The following is a 25,441-nucleotide window of genomic DNA, read 5'->3' as shown; positions in this document are numbered from 1 at the left end:
CAACAATGTCAATGGAACAAAGAAAAATATAAGCAGAAGACAGACACCATGATTTTTACACCTCATTCAAATGTGCCATTTGAAACCGTACATGTTGATTTCGGTGAACTAAAGAAAAAAAGCGAAGGAGTGAAGAAAACGCAGTCCTTTTTAGTGTGCATTGATGAGTGCCCAAGGATGCTAGCTGCCAAGCCAGGAAAAGAAAATGCTGATGCTGTCATATCTCTCTTGAATAGAGACATGTTTAAAGGATTGAAATGTGTCGTATCCGACAATGGCCCTGCATTCAAGAGTCAGGCATTTGCAAGGTGGGCAAAAGACAGAAACATTACCCTGAAGTTCACAACACCATACCATCCATCAGCCAATGGACTAGCAGACCGTGTTATCCGAGATATAAAACAAGATATAGATATGTACCCAGGATTCCCAGGAAGGTATAAGTGTTGTCTACAAGCAGCTGTGTCGCACCACAATAGATCTCATACGAGCACTCTGGGATGCAGTCCTCAATACGCCGCCTTTAAGGAGCCTGCCTATTTACCTGCGAGCGATATACTTGGCATAATAGAGAAGCTTAACTTGAAGTAAACAAAGAAAAGTTCAGAACAGCAAAGGAAACACGGGGAAGCGATGAAGAGAGCATTTGACAAACATCATAACACAAATATTCACGCAATTGCATTCCGCGATATGGTATTGACGCGGAAAGGATATGGCGGCCCAGCGCAAAACTTGTGGGTCCGTTTAAAGTGGTAAAATTGGGTACAAAAGAAGGAGTACTCAAGACCATCAGCTACACGACAGAAAACGGTGCGATGGAAATAGCAACCATTGCCAATGTCATTCCTTATTTACAGCGGATGGATGAATCAAAGCCCGGCAGAGTGTAGTGGGCCGAGATGACAAAGGACAGATCTGGAGGGAACGGGGGGTAGAAGAAGAAGAAGAAGAATAAAGAGATCGTGCTTTGGTTCTGTGCGCACTTGTCGTTGAATCTTACAAATAGTGACTGTCATATCATTAAGCAAAGGAGGGGTTAAACACTGAAGGCTATTTACATTGCACATTTACAAAAACAACTGCAGTGCTGGCCAGTTCAGCCGAAAGCTTCAGATCCAGGAGCAGTTCATCTTCTTCGTCGGGGTGCCCGCGCACATCGTCCAAAAGCAACAACGCAAGATGCATGCAGCATTATCCCCAGTAGTAGAAGCACCGTCCCTGTGCGTCTAAATTTCAGTGTCAACAGGGAAGTAATAAGGCTTGAGGCATGCAACATGCACGCCAGTGGAATGCGGGGCAGATGAAGCACTAGCATTGACTGGGGCAATTTCATATGCAACTGGAGTCGCCGCATGCAGCACTCGGTATGGGCCTGTGTACCGCGACAGGAGTTTTTCTGACAGCCTAATGTGACTGGTCGCACAGCAATACCAGAGATCCAGGCGAAAAGTGGACATCTCTGTGTTGTCGATCGCACAAATGCCATTGGTTTTCATGTGAGATCATGAGGCGAGTGTGGGGAATTTCGCATGCTTGTCCTGCCCGGGTGATGGCATCAAGTGCATATTCGCTGGCCTCTTTTGTGGCGGATGGAAGGAATGTATCCAGTGGCAATGTTAGTTCTCAGCCAAACAGCAGAATAAATGGGGAATAACCGGCAGTGTCATGGCGTGAAGAATTCTAAGCAAATGGTACATAGAGCACAGCAAGGCCACAGTCAGTATGGTCGAACGAGACATACTTTGCAAGCATATCTGTCAGGGTTCAATTCAGACGCTCTGTGAGACATTAGTTTGCAGATGGTAAGACGTAGTCAGCTTGTGCTTGGTTGAGCAGGACTGCAGGAGGTTGGCGATGACTTTCGAAAGGAATGTCCAGCCATGGTCAGTGAGCAGTTGGCATGAAGCTCCATGTGGCAAAATTATGTCGCATAAGAGAAAATCGACATCTGTGGCACAGCTTGTTGGAAGCGCTCTGGTGATTGTGTAGCATGTGGCATAATCTGTCGCCACAGCGACCCACTTTTTGCCAGACGTTGATAGAGGGAAAGGGCCAAGTAAGTCCAAGCCAATGTGAAAAAATGACTCTGGCAGGACATCGAGCAGTTGACAAAGGCCATCGATCAAGTGACAGCAGAGCACGTCATGGTCCGTGATTACTGAGAAGTGCATGTCATACAAATATGGGTGAAATTTAGAAACTGCCCAGATGAGAGCCAGGCATTTGGGCTCTGTAATTGAAGAGTTGCGGCTAGAGTAGGCAATAACACGATCTTGTCCCCATTGGCGTTGGGGTAAGACATCTCTGATCCCTTGATAAATGGCATCTGTGCAGACTTCTGTGGAAGAGGACGGGCCAAAGTGGGCCTGTATAGATGGCATGGTGAGAATGGTGGTGAAGTGGGCAAAAGTGCCAGCTTGAGTGGGAGGACCCCACGTAAATGGCACATCCTTCTTCAGTAGATCAGTAAGTGGTCAGGCAACCACTGCGAAATCTTTCACAAACCGTCAGAAGTAGGAGCACAGTCCAACCAAACTTCGGATGTCTTGACAGGCTGAGGTATAGGAAAAGACATGACAGGATGAATTTTCTCCGCGTATGGTTAAATACCAGAAGCGTCGACAAGGTGGCCTAGCATTGTAATCTGCCAGCAACCGAAGTGACACTTCAATGAATTCACTAGGAACCCAGCCTTGTGAAAGGCTTGATGAATAGTGGATAAGTGCTCAAGGTGCATCTCAAATGTAGGGGAAAATACGAGAACATCATCTAGGTAACAAAGGCATGTTTACCATTTGAATCCTTGAAGCAAAGAGTCCATCATATGTTCGAACGTTGCTGGGGCATTGCATCGACCGAATGGTGTTGCTCTGAATTGATATAGTCCATCAGGGATGACAAACATGGTCTTCTCTATGTCATTTTCATCCACGGAAGTTTGCCAGTTACCAGACCGAAGGTCTATTGATGAAAAGTAATTGGCACCTTGGAGACAATCAAGGGCACCGTCAAATCGAGGCAAGAGGTAGATGTCCTCTTTGGTAATTCGATTCAGAAGACGACAATCTACACAAAAATGCCACATGCCATCTTTCTTTTTAACAAGCAAAACAGGCAACGCCCAAGGGCTTGACGAAGGTTCAACAGTGCCTTTGGCAAGCATCTTGTTCACTTCATCTTGAATAACCTTACGCTCTGACGCAGAAACTCAATATGGTCAGCGATGGATGAGACTAGCATCACCAGTATTTATGCGATGCTTAACAAGTGAAGTCTGACCCAATTGTGGATTGTTGAGGTTGAAGATGTCACGGTAGGAAAGCAAAAGACGGCATAGAGCTGCTGCTTGTTCAGGCAATATGTCCGCAGCAATCATTGGACTAAATATGGCGTCGAGGAAAATTTCATCCTACGGTCTTACTGAAGAATCGGAGCAGACGTCTACTGAAAAAGGTGTGACGTGGTTATTTGCTATGACATGCAGCGTGGAAACTGATATGCCTTGGGGTAGAACTTGATTCGTCAGGCTAAAATTAAAGATGTGGAGGCATGTCCAGTCATCAGCAACGGTTACGACGAAGTTGGGCACAATGATATTGGGCATCAAAAGGACACCAGCAAGAGGTGTGACAACGTAATTTCCAATGGGCACAAGGAAAGATGACAGCAAATCGATGAAAGTTAAGGCTTTAGGCAGCAGGCGGATGATGGCAATCATACTAAAGTTGTTCGGGAGCTCAGCACAATTATGCAGGACAAGAGGGAGTTCGAGGCAAAGGGTACCTACTGGAAGAACAGTCGATCAGAGCGGAATGCACAGTAAGAAAGTCTAGTCCAAGGATAAGGTCATGGGGACGACTGGTCAGCACTGTAAAATGAACTCGAACGCGGTGGCCAGCGATGCTTATATGGGCAGTACACATTCCAGTAACAGCAACAGTGCTGCCACCGGCGACCCGTACTGCTCATGTAATAGCAGGCACGAGAACCTTCTTAATGGGATACTGAACAAAAATATGAAGAAATGAGGGAATCATCGAAATTTGACTCGGAAGATGGGACTGTTCCGATACGCACTGTTTATTTCACATATTTTTAAACAGAAGGCTGTATTTTCGGATGATTGTGAGCATATGGTGGCTGCACGCCGGCACGCACAGGGCTGCGTGCCAACTGCCGTGACGTCATGTGTGCCGGCTTGTAGCAGCAGTAGCAGCAACCATAGAGTTTCCTACAGTAATTGCTAGATGGAACTGTGGCACTGAAATCGTTCAGCCACCATGGGAATGATGAGAAGTACATGAATTTGTCTCATGTTCGTGCTTGGGGACTCAGACGTTCGTGTGACTTTATTACACTTTTTAAGCCTTCATTGTTGTAAATTTCAGAGCGATCTATACTTTTCAAGCGCAGAAGACGCTGCGAACGCGCACAATCGCTACTAATTGCGACAATTCAGCTTGTCGAGGTGGCCGAATCGAAACACATCAAGCGTCTCAAGGCACTGGCTTGCCCGCAATATATAGCTGCCAAATCCGCGATAAATTCACAAGGGCGTTTTATGGGAGGGTCGACCCTCCCTTTTATAAAAGGGAGGGTCGACGTGAACGTCAAGTAAGTTCTGGTTCATAGGGAGCATCAACAGATAATTTTGGCACGATGAAAATAATTCAGCACTACCTCCAAGAGCTGCATAGTCTAGTTTTCTGTCCAGGAGGATACATAATTGGTCGGCAACGAGTAGCGGCGTGGCTAGGGCGACGGGACCGGCGGCGCTGAGGTGACGGTGAGCGAATGGCACAAGTGTCACCTACAGGAACGTTAGAGGTAGGAGACATACAGCAAGGCAAGTAGCAACGAGGATAGACAAATGGGCAAGGGGAGGGGAGTAAAGTAGCTCCAATATGGGGACGTCCAGGAAGTGCAGCAGTGGTGAGCTACATGGCCAATTTGGTGGCAATGGAAGCAGATTGGCTTGTCATCCGGAGTTCTCCACGCAGTAGTGATGCGGAATCTGGGAGGAGAATACAGATCGCTGTGATGCACAGCTGTCAGCACCAGTCTGGGGTCAGGTCAGGAGACAGAGCAGGCAGCAGGAAATCAGAGATTGGCAAATTCTTACTGCATAACTTTCTTAACGAGGGAGATTGTTGGTGTTGATTGATCAAGTGGGCCTGGAATGAACGGGCTGGACTTGCAGCCTCGCGCTCGCGGTGAGCAATACGCATCAAGTTCTCATTGAAGGGGGTGCAGTGGTAAGATCGACGCAGGATAACGTCGCAGCCATGTTAGAGAGACGGGAGAACTGTGGAATGATGTGGTGGCTTTTGGCTAGCTTGAAGCGGTGCCATTCCTTGACAATGACGTCGAGGGTGGAAACGTAGATCAACAAGTTGAATGTGCTGTCTGCGAACCCTTTCAGGACATGGCCTACATTGTCAACCTCGGCCATCTTGTCGTTGACTTTGCAAAAAAGAGCGAACATATCTTATGTGTACGAGACATATGATTCAGAGGAGGACTGCACTCTGACAGCAAGCTCTTTTCTTGCAGCTGGTTAGTGACCGGTCAGGTTTCCAGAGGTTCCAGAGCTTCTCCTTGAAAGCATTGTCCAGAACCAGACACGCGGTGTTCCAGCCAAGTAGATTATGACATTTGCTAGAATTATGGTAAGGTCCCAGCAGTTGTTCTGGCTAACACACTCATACATGCTGAGCCAGTCCTCAATGTCTACATATCTTGACTGAAGAAAATGCCACGATCGCAGGGATTGGTAACCGTGACGTACATTGTTGTTGGAGTTGCTGGTGTAGACATAGACAAAGTGTCGTGATGGGGAGCCATTGTGGAAAGCTGTATGATGCAGCCACCGTAGAGCTCTGTGGTGAGGATGGGGAACACCAACCTCCACCAAAATGTTATGCGAACGAGGGGTGAAACACTGAAGACTATTTACAATGTATATTTACAAAAACAACTGCTGCGCAGGCCAGTTCAAACAAAAGCTCGAGACCCAGGAGCAGTTCGTCTTCTTCATTGGGGCACTCACATGCATCGTCCAAAAGCAACAATGCAACATGAATGTAGCAATATTAAGGAATGAAATGGATCTATGTGACCAAGTCTGCAGAATGCTGCTACATAAGGACTGCTTGTGTTGCTGGCCACCCTTCGTGATGCATGGCTTTCCTCAAGGATAAAAAAATTCCCTCTTTCGCCAGCATTGTTAAGGCAGGGTGTGTACCAAGTTGACATTTCCAAATTTTCCAGATTCCCTGAGTTTTCCAGGTTTTTCCTGAGTGCCTTTGCAAGATTCCCCGAGTGATGCAGAACTATGTTTTACGTCAAGACGGGCTGAAACCATATCGCCTGATGCTGTCACTCTCTAGTAAGCATATGAAAAAAATTAAAAGAAAACAACTTAATCCAATTTGAATACTAAGGAGTAGCGGTTATGTTATTCTAAAAGAGAATAGAAGGGAGGGGTTAGCAAAATGCACACCAAATAATATGTTTTAAAAAAAAATTGCAAATCGAGTTAGACATTCTCAAATACGAATAAAAAGGAGATGCATACAGAAGCAAATATTTTCGAATATGAGCTATTTCTATCAACTGATAGCACGCTCAGCGGTATGAGGCTCGAATTTTGTCGCAATTGAGATTCTCTCTCAACAGCTCGTAAGTCAACAACAACTGTCCTGACATACTCTCAGCCTGCACACGATGCCTCAGGGTTGTGTTTCACTGCTTTAAAGAGTTTATTTTGGGTTGGGTGAGGGACACCTGCCATCTCGGCATCAGCCAACACTTTGTTTTTTGAGCTCAAGCTCCTTCAGAACGGCGGCAGCATGCTTCCTTTCTCGTTGCATTCCTCAATGCGTAGGGCCTTTCTGTTCTTGTCCTCCTTCCACCACTCATTCACCCCACGGACCATTTGAAGCATCTTCTTGGTCAGTTGCACAGTCCACATCCAATTGTTCAAACTCCCTACGGGCCAAGAAAATTTCCGAAAAATCGGCCAGTTGGGAAAAAAAATGCATGTCATTTACTGCTCTTAAGGCTTAAACCACCTCAGGCACATTCGAAAACGTTCTGAAGGCCTGTCGGTACATATATTAGGCATGTCGGTTCTCGTACTGTGACAGGAGATACTGGGTGCACGCATGTATAATTAAGGAATACATAGTACTGTGTCCCTTGGCAATGGCCCCCTCCCATGCTTGTTATGCTTCACTGCAATACTTTTCCGTATGCTTCACCAAGCAACATTTCTGTACATAGGCGATGATGACTTTCGGGAACCAGCAATATGCAACGCATCGTGCTTCCTAAGCTTCTAAGCCAATCGTGAGGACCACAAAGGCGGAGTCGATGCCATTGCTGACAGCAGCGAATTCTTTCAAAGAAAAACATGGCACCCAACGGCAAGAAGCTCAATAGCGAACGTTGAAGCAACTAGGTCTAGCGTTGCCGCAGTAGTGGCTACAACTGCTAGCGGATCTGCGTGCGAGAGCGCCGGTTCGAGGTGGCGAGGTAATCAATATGGCAGTGGTGGTGGCTTTGAGTAATGCAGTTTCGTACCTGTGGTAACAGCAAAAAGTCCGGAAAATCGGACGGCAAAGGGTTCTTGCGTCCGAAGTTTCAGACATCCTGATACATTGACTCTATGGGGTATGTGGTGGTGCCGCGAAGCCGTCCAAATTATCGGCCATCTGGAAAGTCGGTTCTTGACTGTACACTGGCAACTCCTCCAGCCGACGACAGGGCGTCAAAGACGATTCATTACGATTCCTGTCTTTTACTGGAGCCAGGATTACCGCGACTTTCGACCCCTTCAACAAAATTACAGCTAATTTTCCCTCATAGAGGCACAAATTCCTTGAGTTTTCCCTGAGTTTTTCCAGACTGCTCAAAATCCCTGAGAATTCCCGGTTGGTAGACACCCTGTTAAGGACATCAACCCTGGAAAGTTGGCAAGAGCGAGTACCGCTCATTACACAATGATAAAGGATGTAGCACCGCTTCCTGGCATAGTAAGCTTTGCGCACTTTATCTATACGTATACACTCCTACTCCCACACAAACTCACGGCTACTATATTGCCCACACATCAAGAATAAGTGAATGGGCTCACTCTAAAATCAATGCGTCGAAGCATGGGTGACAGCGACTACGCCAACTACAAACTATTGTACGAAGCTAAGTGTTTTGCGACAGTCCTTAGAATAAGCGAGTGACTAGCGATAACACATCTTTGCTATAAGCTACTACTACAAAGTACAGATCATCTAGGTTCCAAGCCACTGTGTGCAGCAAGAACAAATCTATCACAACTGAGCACACCCGTGAACGATTAGGCAGAAAATAAACAATCAGATAGTGACCACACCGAGGAACTTTACAAAGTCAAGAAACATGGCAAGCTGCTGACAAAAAAGCTCTAGCCAAATAAAGAACAAAGAGCAAAACACATGAAGTTTGGACAGCTTGGAATACATTTCTAGCCCCGCTTTTAGTACAAACACTGCATATGCTGCTCGCACTGTTTAGACAAGATGTAATAAGCACCGTAAGTGCTTACATGTCCTCTGAAGCTGCAACCAAAGCTTTGTGTCATCCACCCAATTACCATCTACCGTATAGTACGGAATATAGATCGAGGTTTTTTCCAAAAAATATTACTAAAAGTTCACCCCTCGACTTATATACCGGCCCTTGGCACAACATGAATAGTCGTCTGGCAACATGTAGGAGCGCAGCCCTTTCGGCATCCGCATCGTTATCGCCCCCTTGGTGACCGATGCGGCCCAACTCGCGGACGCCGCGCGGTTCTTTATTCTATGGCGCGGTGCACCTGGAGCTCGAAGACGGTGGCGGATTTCGTCCGCGAGCATCGTGCCAGATCTTTGCCAGTGACAGCAGAACTCATCCGCATCAAAGCTATTGAGATCACCCGAGAATCCGGACTGCCCAAGGAATAATTCAAGGGCTCCATTTATTGGGTTCGTCGCTTCATGCGACGCAAGGGATTCGCACTTCGACGGCGCACATCAATCTGCCAGAAGCTGCCAGAGGCATACGAGGACAAGCTGGTCGAATTCCAGCGCTATGTTATCCGTCTCCGGCAGCAGCATGGCTACATGTTGGGACAGATCGGCAACGCTGTTGAAACGCCGGTGTGGTTCGACATGCCGTCGCCCACCACAGTGTGCGAACACGGCGCAAAAGAAGTCAAGCTGCTTTCTACGGGGGACGAGCATTCGCGCTTCACGGTGATGCTCGCGTGTACTGCAGACGGCAGAAAGCTGCCCCCTTACATAATATTCAAGAGGAAGACGCTGCCGAAAGAGGCTTTCCCGCGGGATGTCGTTCGCGTGAATGAAAAGGGCTATATGGACGAGGCCCTCATGCTCAATTGGATTAAGACCGTCTGGAATCAGCGACTCGGCGCACTCCTGTGGTGTCCGAGCATGCTCGTCTTGGATGCCTTTCGCGGGCACTTGACCGCAGGTGTGAAGCAGGCACTCCGCGACGGGAGGACGGAACTCGCCGTCATTCCGGGAGGCATGACGTCAACACTTCGGCCACTGGATGTCGTGCTCAACAAGCCCTTTAAAGACCGTGTCCGTGAACAATATAATCAGTGGATGGCCGGCGACAACCCGACGACCCCAACCGGCCGGCTGCGCAGGCCGCCTCTCGCCACTGTGGCCACATGGGTGTCGCAGGCTTGGCGCTCGCTGCCCGACGATATGGCGGTGCGGGCATTCAAGAAGTGTTGCATTAGCAACTCCTTGGACGGCACCGAGGATGACATGTTGTGGGACACAGCCAATGAAAAGCAGTCGTCTTCGGACGAGAGTTCAGACAGCTCAAACGAATGAGCAGGTGACGAGTCTGGCGGCACCACTAAATAAAACAAAGTTTTGTGCCTCATAATTTTTATGTTGACTTCTTTGCTTCAATCTAAGGGGGTCGACCTATATTCCGCCTCGACCTATATTCCGCATTATACAGTATGATATCTGCTGAAACAGAGGTTTGTTGAGCCAGTTAAGCATGTAGCACAGCGTCACAAGTCTTAAATCTATGGCGTTTAGTTGGTTGCAATATGCAAAAGGATCTCGTAATGTTCAGCATATGTTTTATTATTATTATTTTATTACTTTCTCGTGGACAATGTGTGCACACGAATGTATCGTATGATACCATATCATGAAATTTGGCTCCATTATATGCATAACTTTAGGCTGCAAGTATCTTCCTCACTTGGCAGCAATATTGCTGGTGGACAAAGTCCTGTAGCGGCTTCCTCACATTTTATTGTCCATACAGATGAGAGGCCTCTGGGATCAGCATGATTTATAACTCCTTGTGGATAGAACAGAGAATAGTCTAGAGGAATTCGAAATCCCACAGGTAATACTGGAAGAAGTAAAGAAAGCCTTGGGAGCTATGCAAAGGGGGAAGGCAGCTGGGGAGGATCAGGTAACAGCAAATTTGTTGAAGGATGGTGGGCAGATTGTTCTAGAGAAACTGGCCACCCTGTATACGCAATGCCTCATGACTTCGAGCGTACCAGAATCTTGGAAAAACGCTAACATAATCCTAATCCATAAGAAAGGGGACGCCAAAGACTTGAAAAATTATAGACCGATCAGTTTACTGTCCGTTGCCTACAAAGTATTTACTAAAGTAATTGCAAATAGAATCAGGAACACCTTAGACTTCCGTCAACCAAAGGACCAGGCAGGATTCCGTAAAGGCTACTCAACAATAGACCATATTCACACTATCAATCAGGTGATAGAAAAATGTGCGGAATATAACCAACCTTTATATATAGCTTTCGTTGATTACGAGAAAGCGTTTGATTCAGTCAAAACCTCAGCAGTCATGGAGGCATTGCGGAATCAGGGTGTAGACGAGCCGTATGTAAAAATACTGAAAGATATCTATAGCAGCTCCACAGCCACCGTAGTCCTCCATAAAGAAAGCAACAAAATCCCAATAAAGAAAGGCGTCAGGCAGGGAGATACGATCTCTCCGATGCTTTTCACAGCGTGTTTACAGGAGGTATTCAGAGACCTGGATTGGGAAGAATTGGGGATAAGAGTTAATGGAGAATACCTTAGTAACTTGCGATTCGCTGATGATATTGCCTTGCTTAGTAACTCAGGGGACCAACTGCAATGCATGCTCACTGACCTGGAGAGGCAAAGCCGAAGGGTGGGTCTAAAAATTAATCTGCAGAAAACTAAAGTAATGTTTAACAGTCTCGCAAGGGAACAGCAGTTTACAATAGGTAGTGAGGCACTGGAAGTGGTAAGGGAATACATCTACTTAGGTAGTGTGGGGAGCACACGCGCCCATCTTCCCCCGCGCCGTCGCGTCGAGAGCCGGCATAGACAGGGGAGAGGCGCACTATGCCCTCTCCCGATTCTCCCTCGCTCTCGCGACGCGCACGCGCCCTTCCTCCCCGACTCGCGGGCAGCTAGCTGACGGACGAGGAGGACATTCCCCTCGCCCAGGTAAAAAGGTACAAAACAGCGCGACCGGGGGAGACCCTCTCTCTCTGAGGCCCAAATGTGGGGGTTCCACTCTGCGTGCGGCTAGGGCTGAAGGCGAGCTCCGGATCTAGCCCCACGCAGTCGCTTTGTGTTACTCCCCAACCCGTAGCGCGGGAATCGCGGCTACGTCGGGTTTGAACAAATAAGGCAACCAGCGGCGTCAACTGTAAGAACGTTTATTGCTACCGGCAATAAAGAACATTGGCAGAGGGGCGTCCTCTCTGTAATAGTAATAAATAGGCTGGCCTCGTTGCCCGGGATAGTCAGGCAACGTGGTCACTCACGGGTAGCGGCAGGTACTCCAGTCCAGCAGGTTATGAGTCCGGCCTCAGAGAGAGAGAGGGTCTCCCCCGGTCGCGCTGTTTTGTACCTTTTTACCTGGGCGAGGGGAATGTCCTCCTCGCCCGTCAGCTAGCTGCCCGCGAGTCGGAGAGGAAGGGCGCGTGCGCATCGCGAGAGCGAGGGAGAATCGGGAGAGGGCATAGTGCGCCTCTCCCCTGTCTATGCCGGCTCTCGACGCGACGGCGCGGGGGAAGATGGGCGCGTGTGCTCCCCACAGTAGTGACTGCGGATCCGGATCACGAGACTGAAATAATCAGAAGAATAAGAATGGGCTGAGGTGTGTTTGGCAGGCATCTCAGATCATGAACAGCAGGTTGCCATTATCCCTCAAGAGAAAAGTTTATAGCAGCTGTGTCTTACCAGTACTCACGTACGGGGCAGAAACCTGGAGGATTACGAAAAGGGTTCTACTTAAATTGAGGACGACGCAACGAGCTATGGAAAGAAAAATGATAGGTGTAACGTTAAGGGATAAGAAAAGAGCAGATTGGGTGAGGGAACAAACACGAGTTAATGATATCTTAGTTGAAATCAAGAAAAAGAAATGGGCATGGGCAGGACACGTAATGAGGAGGCAAGATAACCGATGGTCATTAAGAGTGACGGAATGGATTCCAAGGGAAGGAAAGCGTAGCAGAGGGCGGCAGAAAGTTAGGTGGGCAGATCAGATTAAGAAGTTTGCAGGGACAACATGGCCGCAATTAGTACATGACCAGGGTAGTTGGAGAAGTATGGGAGAAGCCTTTGCCCTGCAGTGGGCATAACCAGGCTGATGATGATGTGGATAGAACACCATGTATATTGAACCTAGGCTCAGAGTGCAAAAGCGAGTGCTAAAATGTACAGTAAAAGCATGTTAATGCACACTTCATTAATTCAAATTTTTGGATAATTTGAGTTAAGTGGAGCGGTCCCGCCATGCTCCATACAGCCCCATATATTGAAAAGCTTAGGGGGCAGCAATTGCAAATTATTCGCAAATGCTGAGCCACACTGTCATGGACAATGGTATACGCAGTACCATTCGGTGGCACCAAGGTCACCACTTTCTCTCCATTGCCAGTGCAATCGCAACAGTTAAGCCTGAGAGTGCAGAAGCTGTGCCATTTCCTTTTTTGCTCCATGTCTAGTGGGATGCGTCCATCGCAGAACAATACAGCTGCATACTGCTATGTCGTTGCGTGGCAAGTACCGCGCCAAAACGTTGAAGGACAAATTGGAAATTCTACGGGACGTGCAAGCAGGGAAGCAGAACAAGGACAAAATTTCTAAGAAGCACGAAACACCTAGAAGCACACTGTCGATGTACATTTGGAACAACAGGACGATTGAGGATGTCTACGTGGCTGAAACTTTCGCCAAGGACCGAAAAAGGCTTTGTACTGCTAAGCACCCAGACCTGGAGACAGTGTTGCTCACATGGATTAAAAAAAAAGGAGCCAGGACATCCTGTTCAGTGGCCCTATCATCGTAACGAAAGTAGCCGATTTCCCGCAGTGCCTGATCATCTCCGATTTCGCCACTTTTGACAGATGGTTTCACAGATTCCGGGGTAAGCACGACCTGGTTTTCCCAGTGCGTGTGGCGAAGCCAAAGTCGTAGATGCAGAAAATTGCACCGTGTGGCAAAATGGTTTACTACAAGACCACCTGAACAAGTACACACCATCAGATATTTTCAATGCCAATGAGACCACCTTGTTTTTTAATTTTTTACCTGACAAAACGACCACAAACAAGGAGGACATGTGCGCAGGGGGCAATTACAGCAAAGAACACATGACAGTGTTGATCGAGGCCAACATGACCGGGACAGAGAAGTGCCCCTATTTGTGATACGGAAATCGCAGAAACCTTGCTGTTTCAAGAACATTCGCATGCTGCCGGCAGACTATGCTGCAAATAAGGAGGCCTGGATTACAGGCGAGCTTTTCAAGCAGTGGCTAGAAAAGCTGGACCGAAAATTTAAGCTCGACAAGAGGCATGTTCTCCTCCTCATTGATAACTGCTTGGCACAGAAAGTCGAAACTGAATTGACAGCCACTGAGCTGGTTTTTCTTCCGACGAACACCACTGTGGCTTTTCAGCCTATGGACCAGGGCATCATAAAAATTTGAAAATATATATCAAAATGTTTATTTAAAAGAAAAAAAAAATGCAGAAAGCGAGCGGGTGGAGCCCCTAGTCCAGGGCCCCACTGGCTTGAGCGGTCCGCCATGCTTGGTCGAGGAGCGCTAGTTGCATCTCCCGATCCTCGCTGGCAAGCCAAGTCTCCCACTGCTCCCTTGCGGAAAGTTTGCCGGCTATTTTTGGTGTATTCATTTTGGGTGGCCTGTTCTGGCAGTCCCACGTAGTGTGGGCAAGAGTTGGCCGGCCTCAGCCCCAAGGACAGCGAACGCTGTACAGCGTTGGGTGAATGGCATTTTTCAAATAAAGGTTTGGAAATGTGTGCGTCTGTATTCGGCTCCAGTCATAAGAGTTCTGCCTGGATAGGTCAGGGTGTGGTGGACTGTACTTTCTTCGCTCGCGCCGCTGGCGCTCAAGGATGTCTCGTGGTAAAAAGGGGTTTTCGTCAGAGTGGTCGGCCGCTCGGTTGACAAAAGCACGAGCTGCGCCGTCCGCTCTCTCATTGCCCTCGAGTCCTGCGTGACCCGGGCACCAGATGATCATGTGTTTCTGCGTTAGGTTGGATCCGAATAGGTGAGTGGTGCTGTGTGGTAGCCTCCCGGTGAGGAATAGTCTACATGCGACTTGGGAATCTGTAAGAGTTATCGACGATTGTCCCAGAGCGTCCTTAGTTTTAATAGCTAGCGTGATGGCTGAAGCTTCTGCGGTATTCGCAGATGCAACTCTAGCCGTGGCGCAAGTCACAGTATTTATAGACGCCACGTTCTTGAGAAGGTGCTCCTGTGCTCCGAGAATGACAAGGGCTACACCGTGACTCTGCTCACCATCCTGCACATGCTTGTGCACGCCTGAAGTGTGGTGACAACAGAAACAATAGCAAATTGTTTCCATCACTGCAGTTTCGGAGCCCCTAATACGGACACTAGCAAAGTTGAACAGGACGTCCGCATTCCTGTTCACGTACATGAACAGCCTGGTACGTGAACAGCCCGGAGATGCTGACTTCAGCAACTACGTGAATGTCGACAGATGCGCGGCAGCCTGTGGTGCTTTGACAGATCATGAAATCATTGCCTAAGTCGTCGGCGAAGACAAAGAACCTGCTGTGGGGGATGACGCGAATGAGGAAGATGTTCGTGAAACACCAGTACAACCTTCGTTATTGCAGGTTATGGAGGAACTGAATCATGCCCAGCTTTTATTCAGTCTAAAAGAAGGGGAAGAACATGCTTTCCGGCTCATTTGAGCTATGGAAGATGAAGCAACAGCAATCACTTTATGAGAGAAAAAGTAGAAAACGATCACTGATATTTTTGGCAAATAAAAGTAGTACTCAGAGGTGCTCCCACTTCTTTTGTCATCAAATGCGGCCTTTTCTTAATAACTTTTGTTAGTTCAAATTTCAGCTAACTTGAACTCGTTAAGTGTCCCCATGTGATTTGAATTAACAAGCTTTTACAGTATAACGAAACATGCTGAGAAAACTGTACGACCGTATTCGTTCAGCGTGGCTTTCCTTCCTGACTGCTCCATGGAAAGAGCGCCTGTTCAAAACATCTTTAGCTGGTGCATGTATGCACAAACATAAGACATATAAAACATTCGTAATGCATTGTATGGCACAAAAACAGTTTGTATTTTCTTGTGGCCTAGTTACAATTATGCCACCAAACGCACCCATGTTCACTGTAACGGACTGCTTAGGTTTGGATTGCAGAACTAAGCACTAGCCAACATGTCTATGGCTGTGTGGTCGCCACTGAACACGCACATCCTGCTAAATTTAGGAACTTCATTTTAAATTAGTGGTTTGGCACAGCTCCATGGTTTGGCGCAAGATGGCACAATTCGCGCAGCACTTTCATCCCTGCTGTAGTACAATGCTTTACCTCATGAACAAGCAAAAGCCATTGTTCCTAGAGGGATGAAATTAATGGCATGACAACACCTGAACAAGGCAGGGATGTAATCAGACAAGCTACGCGTTTGATGTAAAGGGTGTCGAGTTCTACAGCTGTCGGTGACTACAGTGTACCACCACTAGTTCAAGACCCTTTACACAAGGTCTCCTGATTCAGTGAAAATTGTTACCTTGATGAAGAGTGCCACACTGTTGATGTCTTTGATGTAGGGCTTGAGGTCCTGTGCTTGAGTTGGACACGGTGCAGCCACCACACAGTATGTGAGAACCGAGCACAGTTTTCCCAGCTGATCCTTCTGCAAGGAAGAGGATGTTTGGGCATTGCAATGAAACACAAGCAGAGCCCAGTTAATGCAATGCAAGCTGCTGCACCTGTGTGCACCCAAAAAGTTGGAAATTCAAAGCAAACTCCCATGTGCCCTTATTCTCAGGACAACCAGTCTCGCTGCCACCAAAGACAATGTCACAGCTCTCGCCTATTGAGTCACATGTCCTGCTAACGGCAAAGGGCATACAGGAAGAATGGAAAGAGGAAGGCGGGGATCATGACGAAATTGAGACGTGGGCTATCCACTGTGATAAGTGGAGCAATTTAACTTGTGGATGCTGTTCAAGGCAGTGGGAGAAATCATCTGCTGTGGATATGACAGAACACTTTCTTGTACTATTGCAACATTTAATTTGTTTCTATTTCTGTTATTACCATAGCTACAATTATTTAAAAATTGTTGCACGATAACACTCTTAGGACGACAATTTACGTCTTCCAATGTCTAAAAAAAAATTTTAGGTCTGTTAAGGGGACCGACAACTCTTCCCTTACTGCCTGAAATGTGCTCGTTTTCCGGGTTTTAATGTGTTAAATCGATCAGTGTTTATTTCAAGAACAGAAACAAATACATTAAAAATTCAGCAGACACTTAAGACTGATTACTTATGGAAATGCGAAAGCATTATAATGCTTAGGTGAAACGTTTTCAATTGGTGTTTTCGGCATGCATTAAAGTTCTTTCTGCTGAATAGGTGTGTGTGTGTTTGTATATACATTGGCCACAGGCTGGAAACATTCGGGCCATTTAGCTGCAGAACGATGAATTTTATTTTATGCCTAATGGTAGGTCTGTCGTGACTATGGCATCTTCTTTTGTGTTCCTTTGCTTCGTCTTCTGAAGCATGCTTTCGTGGGTAACCAAGTTTCACAGCTGCAGCTGAGGTAGACGCTTCGGAGTGCATCACAGTAGACACAGCACCAACGAAATCCGGTGCAAGTGATGCACTGGAGACAGCAACATGACGTGTGCAATGACGCACACATTAGACACACCTCATTTTATACACTCATGATTTGGCATCGAGAGTGCATCACAGTAGACACAGTACCAATGAAATCCAAAGAGCAAGTGACACATGGGAGGCAGTGACGTGACGTATGCAGTGACGCATGCACTAGGCACAACTTTAGTCAACCATAACCATGGAGCCACCGTGGTGTTGGGGAAGCGTGCTTGTCTTGCACCCCGGAGGCCCGGGTTCGATTCCAACCCACACCAAAATTTACCAAATTTTTTGTTCGAAGGCATTAATTGACTTTGTTTACAAAAACCTACCTGACAAATTTTATGTCAATCTGAGCATTTTCTGACGTGTTTTTACTCCCCGCGCCATCGGCCATTTTTGATACCATCTTTTGGTCACGCTGTCAACAACTCCGGATTTTTGCGTAATAGGGCATATAATGCTTTTGCATTAATAACTTTACAGAAGGAGGTCTCGGAGCACAAAGCTGCATGAGAACCTACTGTCAGGAAGGTATATAAACAATAAATGTGGAGTACAACAGCAGTATGTTAGAAAACGCAGACAGTCAAAACATTGGAAGAAAGAAACGCACAGTTCAAACATCAGTCCTTCACAATATAAAGCAACAATCACGATAAAAATTAAAGCCACTAGTTAATGATGAGAAAGGGCAGCAAGTGCTTTTTGAAAATCACTGATAAGGAAGAATGCTTAATGTGTGATGTGAGGCAATTCCACAATGATAACGCTGTAAAATAAGCAGTATGCCTTCCATAGTTGGAGTGTGTTGAAAGCAATAAATTCCTATCAGAGGCAAATCTGGTTGGGTTAGTATTAACAAGACGATTATAACCAATAATATATTGGATGAAACTAGATGGTTTATGCAATTGAACAAGACAATTATGAGATTAAACTAGACTAATTCATGTATAGAGAGTATTGTAAAGCTTTGAAGGAGATGAAAAACATTAGAACGGTATGCATTGAATGTTAGTACTGTATTCTAATAGCTTGATTCTGTATGCATTGTAGTGGCATCAGGTGAGTTGGATAGGTGTTTCGCCATGATGAGACGCAGTAATTAAGATGGCTATAAATGAAGGCAAATCATAAATTAAGCAAGGTGGACGTGGTAAAATAATGGCATGCTTTCATCAATACTCTTTTGCCATACATCAACTTTCGTTGAATGTACGCAATGAGAATCCAGTATTACTCCAAGAAATGGGCACCCATCAACAGTGTGAATAAAATAATTGCTGAGGGTAATTACTGGGTTAAATGAAAACATTTTGTGGCTGGAGTGGAATATCATGAATGTTGATTTAGAAGGATTAATTGGAAGGCCATTATGACGACACCAGTTCAATACATTGTTGAGGTCAGAGTTAAATTTGCCTGTTAGAATAGACAGTGAACTATCATTAGTACTGTGGCATCATCTGCATATAAATATGGCTCTGTGTAATAAAGACAATTAGGAAGATTTGATATGAATTAAAAATAAAACAGGGCCAAGAATGGATCCGTGAGGTGCACCCTTGTGTACAGGCAGTGCTTCCTTTATTTTTTTCTGTGCCTGCCGTGTGAGCGCCCCGGCGTCCTCTATGCCCTCTCCTGTTACTCTCTCGATTTTGTCCCGAGATGCCGCTTGGTGGCTCCACTGTATTACCCGCTTGCAGATAACGTTCTACCCCACCTGCGAGCCGGTGGTTTGTGGACATTTCGCGCCGCGCTTGTGTCGTCTGCAAGAAAGAACTACAAACGTTACTGAGTGTTTTCGCAATGACAATAAAAGAAGTGATCTCTGCACGCAATAAAAGGTAACATTGAAATAAATTGTTATTATGAGTCTTACTGGGGCCACAATACCCACCTCCGCCAACTTGCAGACAACACTTTTAACGCGTAGGTTTCCTGGCAGCGGTAAACGAAGGTCCGTCTGTTGCCGCAACAGTGTTGTTCCTGTGATGTTTTACACATCAGTATGCACTGCTGTTGTGTACCGTTTTGTACGTCGAGCTAGCGAAAGAAAGACCCTGGAGTGTCCTTTCACGACATAACAGCGGACAGAGCTACGGAAATGGTGGCTGCAAGTTATCGCAAGAAAGAACTGAGAGCCGAGTTCGAATTCAAATTATTCTTCCGTATGCAGCCTTCATTTTTTTGGAAGTGACTTTCGCCGGACACAAAGAGGCGTATGCTCAAGCAAGGTGCAGTGTGTAGTGTACTTCCTCACTATCCGTCCTACATGACTAAGGAGCAGCCTAAAGTGAGAAGTTCTAGCATTACACAGAAAAGAAAGCGTGATTACTCTATGGCCACGCCGGCTAGCCTGCCTGCATCTGCTGAGGAAGTGTATTCGTGCTCTTCATCGTCGTCAGACACGCTCGAAGTTTGTTTGAAGGTGCCCTCTCAAGCATCCAAGTACAGATGGCCCAGTGATCAGGTCACATCAGAAAGTGTATCTGCAGTCTGCAGTGATGACGTGCCTGATACTGCTCCTTTGGCATTAACAAGCGGGAAATGCATGAACTTCATTTTTCAAACCGATGCGCAGTTAGTAGACTGTGCCTTGAGATCAATTGGCACTCAAGCTGAATGGAGAAGCTCCGCATCAGCCTTCCTAGAACGAAAGAAGTGGTGCGAAAAAGAAAGGACCTGGAAGGCACGAAATCAGAGGCTGCAGGCAACCGTCGACGCTTACAAAAAGCAGCTACAATGCCTCAAGGAAGAGTGCAATGTCAACCACTTCCTTCAAGTCGCCATAGACTCAAATCAGGGCAGTATGAAAGCCAGATTAATTATGGATCAGGTGCTGAACTACAAGGCGAAAAAACCAATGTGGTCCAAAACCACTATACGGCAGTGCATAATATTGCGCAACCTTTCCATGAAGTCATATGAATACCTGAGGACAGAGCTCCTCGCACTACCATGCAGAACGACACTTCAGAAGTACCTAGGAAGTACTGCAGGCGAAGTAGGTTTCAGTGATCTCGTGAAAGAAAGGCTGAGCACCGAGATGGAATGCCTTGGGACGGAAAAAGCCAGAATGTGCAGCCTCGTCATAGATGAAATGCGGATCAAGCAGAGGCTCGAGTACAACAAGCAAAGAGATGTTTTCCTGGGAGATGTTGACATGGGACCTCTGAACAGCGTTTTGTGGGCATCTGAAAGGAATGAACTGGCGAACTCGCTCTTGTGCTTTTTGCTCTGTGGCTTGCATGCGAGGTTCAGGATCCCAGTAGGATACTTCTCCACGAGGGCCTGCAGTGGTGAGCTACTTGCGGAAACCACGAAGCACGTCATCAGAAAGACAGAAGAACTTGGATTTGAAATCGTTCGGGTTGTGATTGATAACCATAAAATAAACGTCGCTGCAATGGAAGTATCATCACATGGACAACTGCAAACCCGAGTATCTCATCCCGCCAATCCAAGCAGAAGTTTGTTCCTGGAATTTGATCAGAGCCACATATAAAAACATCCGATTACAGTTTCTGGCAAATAATTAGGAAAAAATGGCGAAATTTCTTTAGCATACATAAAAGACCTCTACAAGATGCAACAGGGCTCTATTCTAAAGCCAGACCATTTTCCCATGAGAAAACACCCCTTTCCATCAAATATAGAAAAAATGGGAGGGAAGCCTGCTGTCCAGTTGTTTTCACCTGCCGTGACAGCGGCTTGGTCCTTCATGAAGGATCATGCAGGGCACACTTGCGATGCAAAGTTTGCCAGCGTCAGACCAACTGTGGAGTTCAATAAAGAACATATGTAAATGGTTTGTCCTTATGGATGTCAGCAATTGCCAACATCATATTCACCAAAACCACCCAGACTCCAAGCAGTTCTCTGAACCGAAGGACTCGAGACTTCATTGGCTGGAGCTTGTTTAATTAGAATACATGTATGCTGAAGACTTGAAATTGGCAAGCGAACCACAGAACTTCGTGATGAAAGAAACATATCATGCCCTGGTATTCACAACTGCGTCTAACATTTAGTGCATTGGTTTTTTATTGGAGAGAGGATTCAAGTTTGTACAGACACGTAAATTTTTGAGCGACCCCATAGAATCGCTCTTTGGGACCCTTCGGCGCAGTGCTGGGTGCAATGACATGCTGGACATCTGAAGCACTGTTTCTGGACTTGAGAAGATGCTGAAGACGAGAATAGTCGCTGCTTCGCACACCAGTAACGTACAAACTTCAAGCTCATTCTTTTCCTCACGCAACATTATTAAGAGCAGCAAGACAGACAACACGTCAACGAAAAATGCGCCCACAGCAGTGAAACTAGTGCAGCAGACACTGCATGAACTGTGCATCTCATCAAAACTTTTTCTTCCAACGTTAGACATTGCAGCAATTTCCATTGTTGTGCAAGAATATTGAGTGTGAGCGCTGCGTGCCGCTGGTCGCAAAAACACAAGGGAGCAGTTCTACTGCGACCGACGGTTTGATCGCACACCAGGACAGAGGAGGTCTGTGCTGCCCCACTCCATAACCAGTGCGAGTTCTGCATGCCGTGAAGAGGTTTGTGGACACAATGCTTTCAGACCGCGCATCCCTGCACAAGTCCTTAGAAACGTGTTTAATGCACAGTGTTGACGTTATTGTTGCCTTGCCAGTACTGTTTTGTGACCGTTGTGGCAAAAGCCAAAGAAATAATAGAACTTGTATGTAAGAAATTCATGAAGCCGCTTTTCACAAACTATGCCGTTGACTTCACTGATAAGAAAGCAGTAGCCAGGTTTTATGAAAACAAGCCACTGTCTCGCAAGTACTTAAAGCTTTGATGGCTAAATGACAATGCACTTGTCGCTTGTATATGCTGTTGTGCCCGGCGACCATTCAAAAAAGGGGAATGCCACCCCTCCGACATGCAGTTGTCACACTTCACACTACGATTCTTAACACCTGTCGGCAGCCCAAATTAGCCTGTCCACATCGGAGTGAAGGTCCGTACAAGGCTATGCTTCTTGTCCCCTATCAGCCGCACCAACTGGCAGGACCACGCCGGGGATCGAAGTCAGTGTGCGTTCCCCCTACTTTTCCTGTTTGTGCCCAGTGATGTGCATGCGTTTCTGACCGGGCGCACCGAAAGGGGGCCCAGCTCACCGATAACATCGGCGCACGGAAGGGGCAACCAGCTCATCGATGCCGGGATCGGTCTCCTGACGCCATCTGTCTCCTGACGCCAGCTTGGTTGAAACCATGAACAATGCCGACTCGGGCATAAAAAACGGATCCGGACAGCTGAGGAGGAGTACACTTGGAAACAGTGTGACTCGGACATGCTAAGACGCTACCATTGTGTGCTCCGATAGTTGAAGCCATTTTGTAATCTCAACCATGTACCTTTTTGAATATACTGCTTTTTCTTCATTCTCTTAAACGTTGTGGGGAGCACATGCGCCCATCTTCCCCAGCATCATCGCGGTCGCGTCGAGAGCCGGCATAGAAAGGGGAGAGGCGCACTACACCCTCTCTCGCTTCTCCGTCGCTCTCGCAATGCGTGCGCACCCTTCCTTCCCGACTCGCGAGAAGGTAGCTGACGGGCGAGGAGGACATTCCCTTCGCAAGGGTATAAAGGTATAAAACAGCGCCACCGGGGAAGACCCGCGCTCTCTGACACCGGTCCCCTAACTTGACAAACTGGAGTATCTACCGCAACCGGTGGGTTACCTCGTTTGCCTGACTATCCCGAGCAATGAGGCCAGCCTATTATTTATTACTTATTATTACTTACTTATTACTTAAAAGGGCGGGAACAAAATGCGCATCAAAGCACCAACCATATCAGTTTGCCCTTTGTCCGTCTCTAAGATTAGCTCTAAGATACAGCACGTGGCCTGTATATGGAAAGCCATGCGAAGCTATAGCAAGGGTAGAGGAGAGGAGGTGCATGTGAAAGGGGAAAGGGCGAATAGGCGTGAGTCTCCTGCCCTCCCCTCCTCACCTCCCCCTTCAAGCACGTGCTTGATAACGCTACTGCATGCTCGTCTCTCACCCACCACCCTTGTGCTCGAGGAATCGTCAGATGTCGTGTTCCTCCGAGTGCTTCGAGCTACCATGCACCCCACAGCCTCCGCAAGTTGTTACATGACAAATATTGTAACAGTGCTTTCTGCCATACTGTGTCTCGGCACGCACGCTTCAATGGCGTTTTTGACACTCTAACTGTTCATGCGGAAGGATGCCTGTAAATAACTTCTTCCATGGCCGACATTTTTATAGTTCTTTGCAATTTACCAGCCACATAGGCTCCAAGTACATGCTTTAAATGGCTGAAAACTTCATTAAATCGAAACCGTGTCACAAAATTACTTCGTTAAATTGAACAAAAAATATAGTTTTCAATGTAACTAAGATGGGAAATGAAAATAGTCTGTTACATTGCAAATTTTGTTAAATCGAGGTTCATTATATCAAGCTTTGACTGTGTAGCGGTATTACCTTGGATGATTCTGGTGCATTTGGAAATGTTCCTGTCTTAAAAGTCAGACTAATAATATACGAGAAAGAAACAGCTATAGGTGAGCAATTAATTTTATAGAACCTGGACGAATTTCATCAAGTCCTGCTCCAGTTAGTTTCGAGTGTTTTATAACAGTAAGGACTTCGCGAGGATCGGTAGGGAAAATACTGAATGACTGTGGAGAGCATTGTAGTGACTGAACGAGGGCTACTGTAGGGTTTGTGTTACTGGAACACAAAAAGTAGCTGAAGGTGTTTGCTACAGCATGAGGACAATTGCAAATGGTTACAGGCTATTTCTTTAATAATGGTCTCATTACTTCTTTTAATCCAAAATGCGTTACTTATATTTTGTTGCTGCTTAGAATCACTGAACATGATTTACTTTGGACTCTTAGTATTCTCTCTTCGCTTCCTTTAACATTTATTAAGTATATTACAGTATAATGGATATTCAACGGGCTTTTTTTTTTACCTTTTTATACAGGTTATTGTTGTTGCACGTTTCTCAGTGAGAAGTTAGTCAACCATGGGCTGTGTGCAGCAGAGGTTCTTTTTGACAGTTTACAGTGCGGGGATGCGACAAACATGCATCCCCCAATCTTGTTTTTCCTGCATAGCTCTCACCTCCTATAACCTGGCTTCACTACGTGGCTTTACAGCGCATAGCTCTCACCTTCTAAACCCGGCTTCACTACGTGGCTTTACAGCAATGGTCGCTGTGCTTGCAGAGTAGTATGAGAGATGGTGCGAGTGTTGCGCAGCTAATGCCACCTAACAGTGGGGTTACTTGGGCGCAAAAGAGAGAAGGCTGTTCCTCTTTGGCTCCGGGTCAACATGCGGCGCAGATGTTCTGCGAATGCACTGTTCCATGCTTCTGCAAGACCGTCTCACGAGGCCTCATTCCAACGTGCCACCGTTCGTGTGACCGTAGAAGCGAATGACCAGGTGCTGCTGTCCAACAAGGGGCGAACATATTCGCTCACTACCTGGTCGCGGTGAGTCGGACTTCCTAGATTTGTCACATGCCCATCGGCATGTTCTATTTATTGTAATTAGGCTAGCTGGCATTGATGTATGAAAGGTGCAATAAATGCCCTTGTGATTGTTTGCACTAATGTGTTGCTGTTCCAACCCGCCAGGGTTGCTCAGTGGCTATGGTGTTTGGCTGCTGAGCACAAAGTCGTGGGATTGAATCCCGGCCACGGCGGCCGCATTTCGATGGGGGCGAAATGCGAAAACACCTGTGTACTTAGATTTAGGTGCACATTAAAGAACGTCAGGTGGTTGAAGTTTCCAGAGTCCTCCACTACGGTGTGCCTCATAATCAGGAAGTGGTTTTGGCATGTAAAACCCCATAATTTAATTTTTGTTGTCGTTCCTTTGTCCTAAGAGCACGTTTCAGACCCCACATCATGGTGCCCAACGTGGACCTCTTGGGGCATCAGATAATGGTTTTAAGAGTTTTGCTTCGTTCTAGACCTTTGTTTGAACCAGAGCATAGGGTTAGCATGGATTTTTATTTCTAGCGTCGGCGGCTTGCTTTCTTGAGCGAGGCAATGGTTTTTGCAGTGTGTTTGAACTTTTCAACATGCTAATGACATTCATCGGTACGAGAGCCACGTGGTCTGCATCCTGAGAGAGCGAGGTTTAGCACCTGCGGAGCATTGGCAAGCCTGAAGCGAGTGA

At 46.7% G+C, this 25,441-nt stretch overlaps 1 protein-coding gene across 1 annotated transcript in view; it reads right to left on the bottom strand.

Moving 5' to 3' along the window:
• The window catches only part of DUBAI (Deubiquitinating apoptotic inhibitor), a 122,492-nt gene that overhangs the window by 73,845 nt on the left and 23,206 nt on the right, over positions 1 to 25,441 (bottom strand). Inside the window, exon 4 of the mRNA XM_050182798.3 lies at positions 16,136 to 16,261. Coding sequence (XP_050038755.1) covers positions 16,136 to 16,261 — 126 coding nt within the window. The remainder of the gene's footprint in view (positions 1 to 16,135; positions 16,262 to 25,441) is intronic.

The sequence above is a fragment of the Dermacentor andersoni genome, chromosome 4 (assembly GCF_023375885.2).
Source record: "Dermacentor andersoni chromosome 4, qqDerAnde1_hic_scaffold, whole genome shotgun sequence".
Lineage (NCBI taxonomy): Eukaryota > Metazoa > Arthropoda > Arachnida > Ixodida > Ixodidae > Dermacentor > Dermacentor andersoni.
The sequence above is the reverse complement of the archived record's forward strand: the minus strand, read 5'-3'. Positions and strand labels throughout refer to the sequence as shown.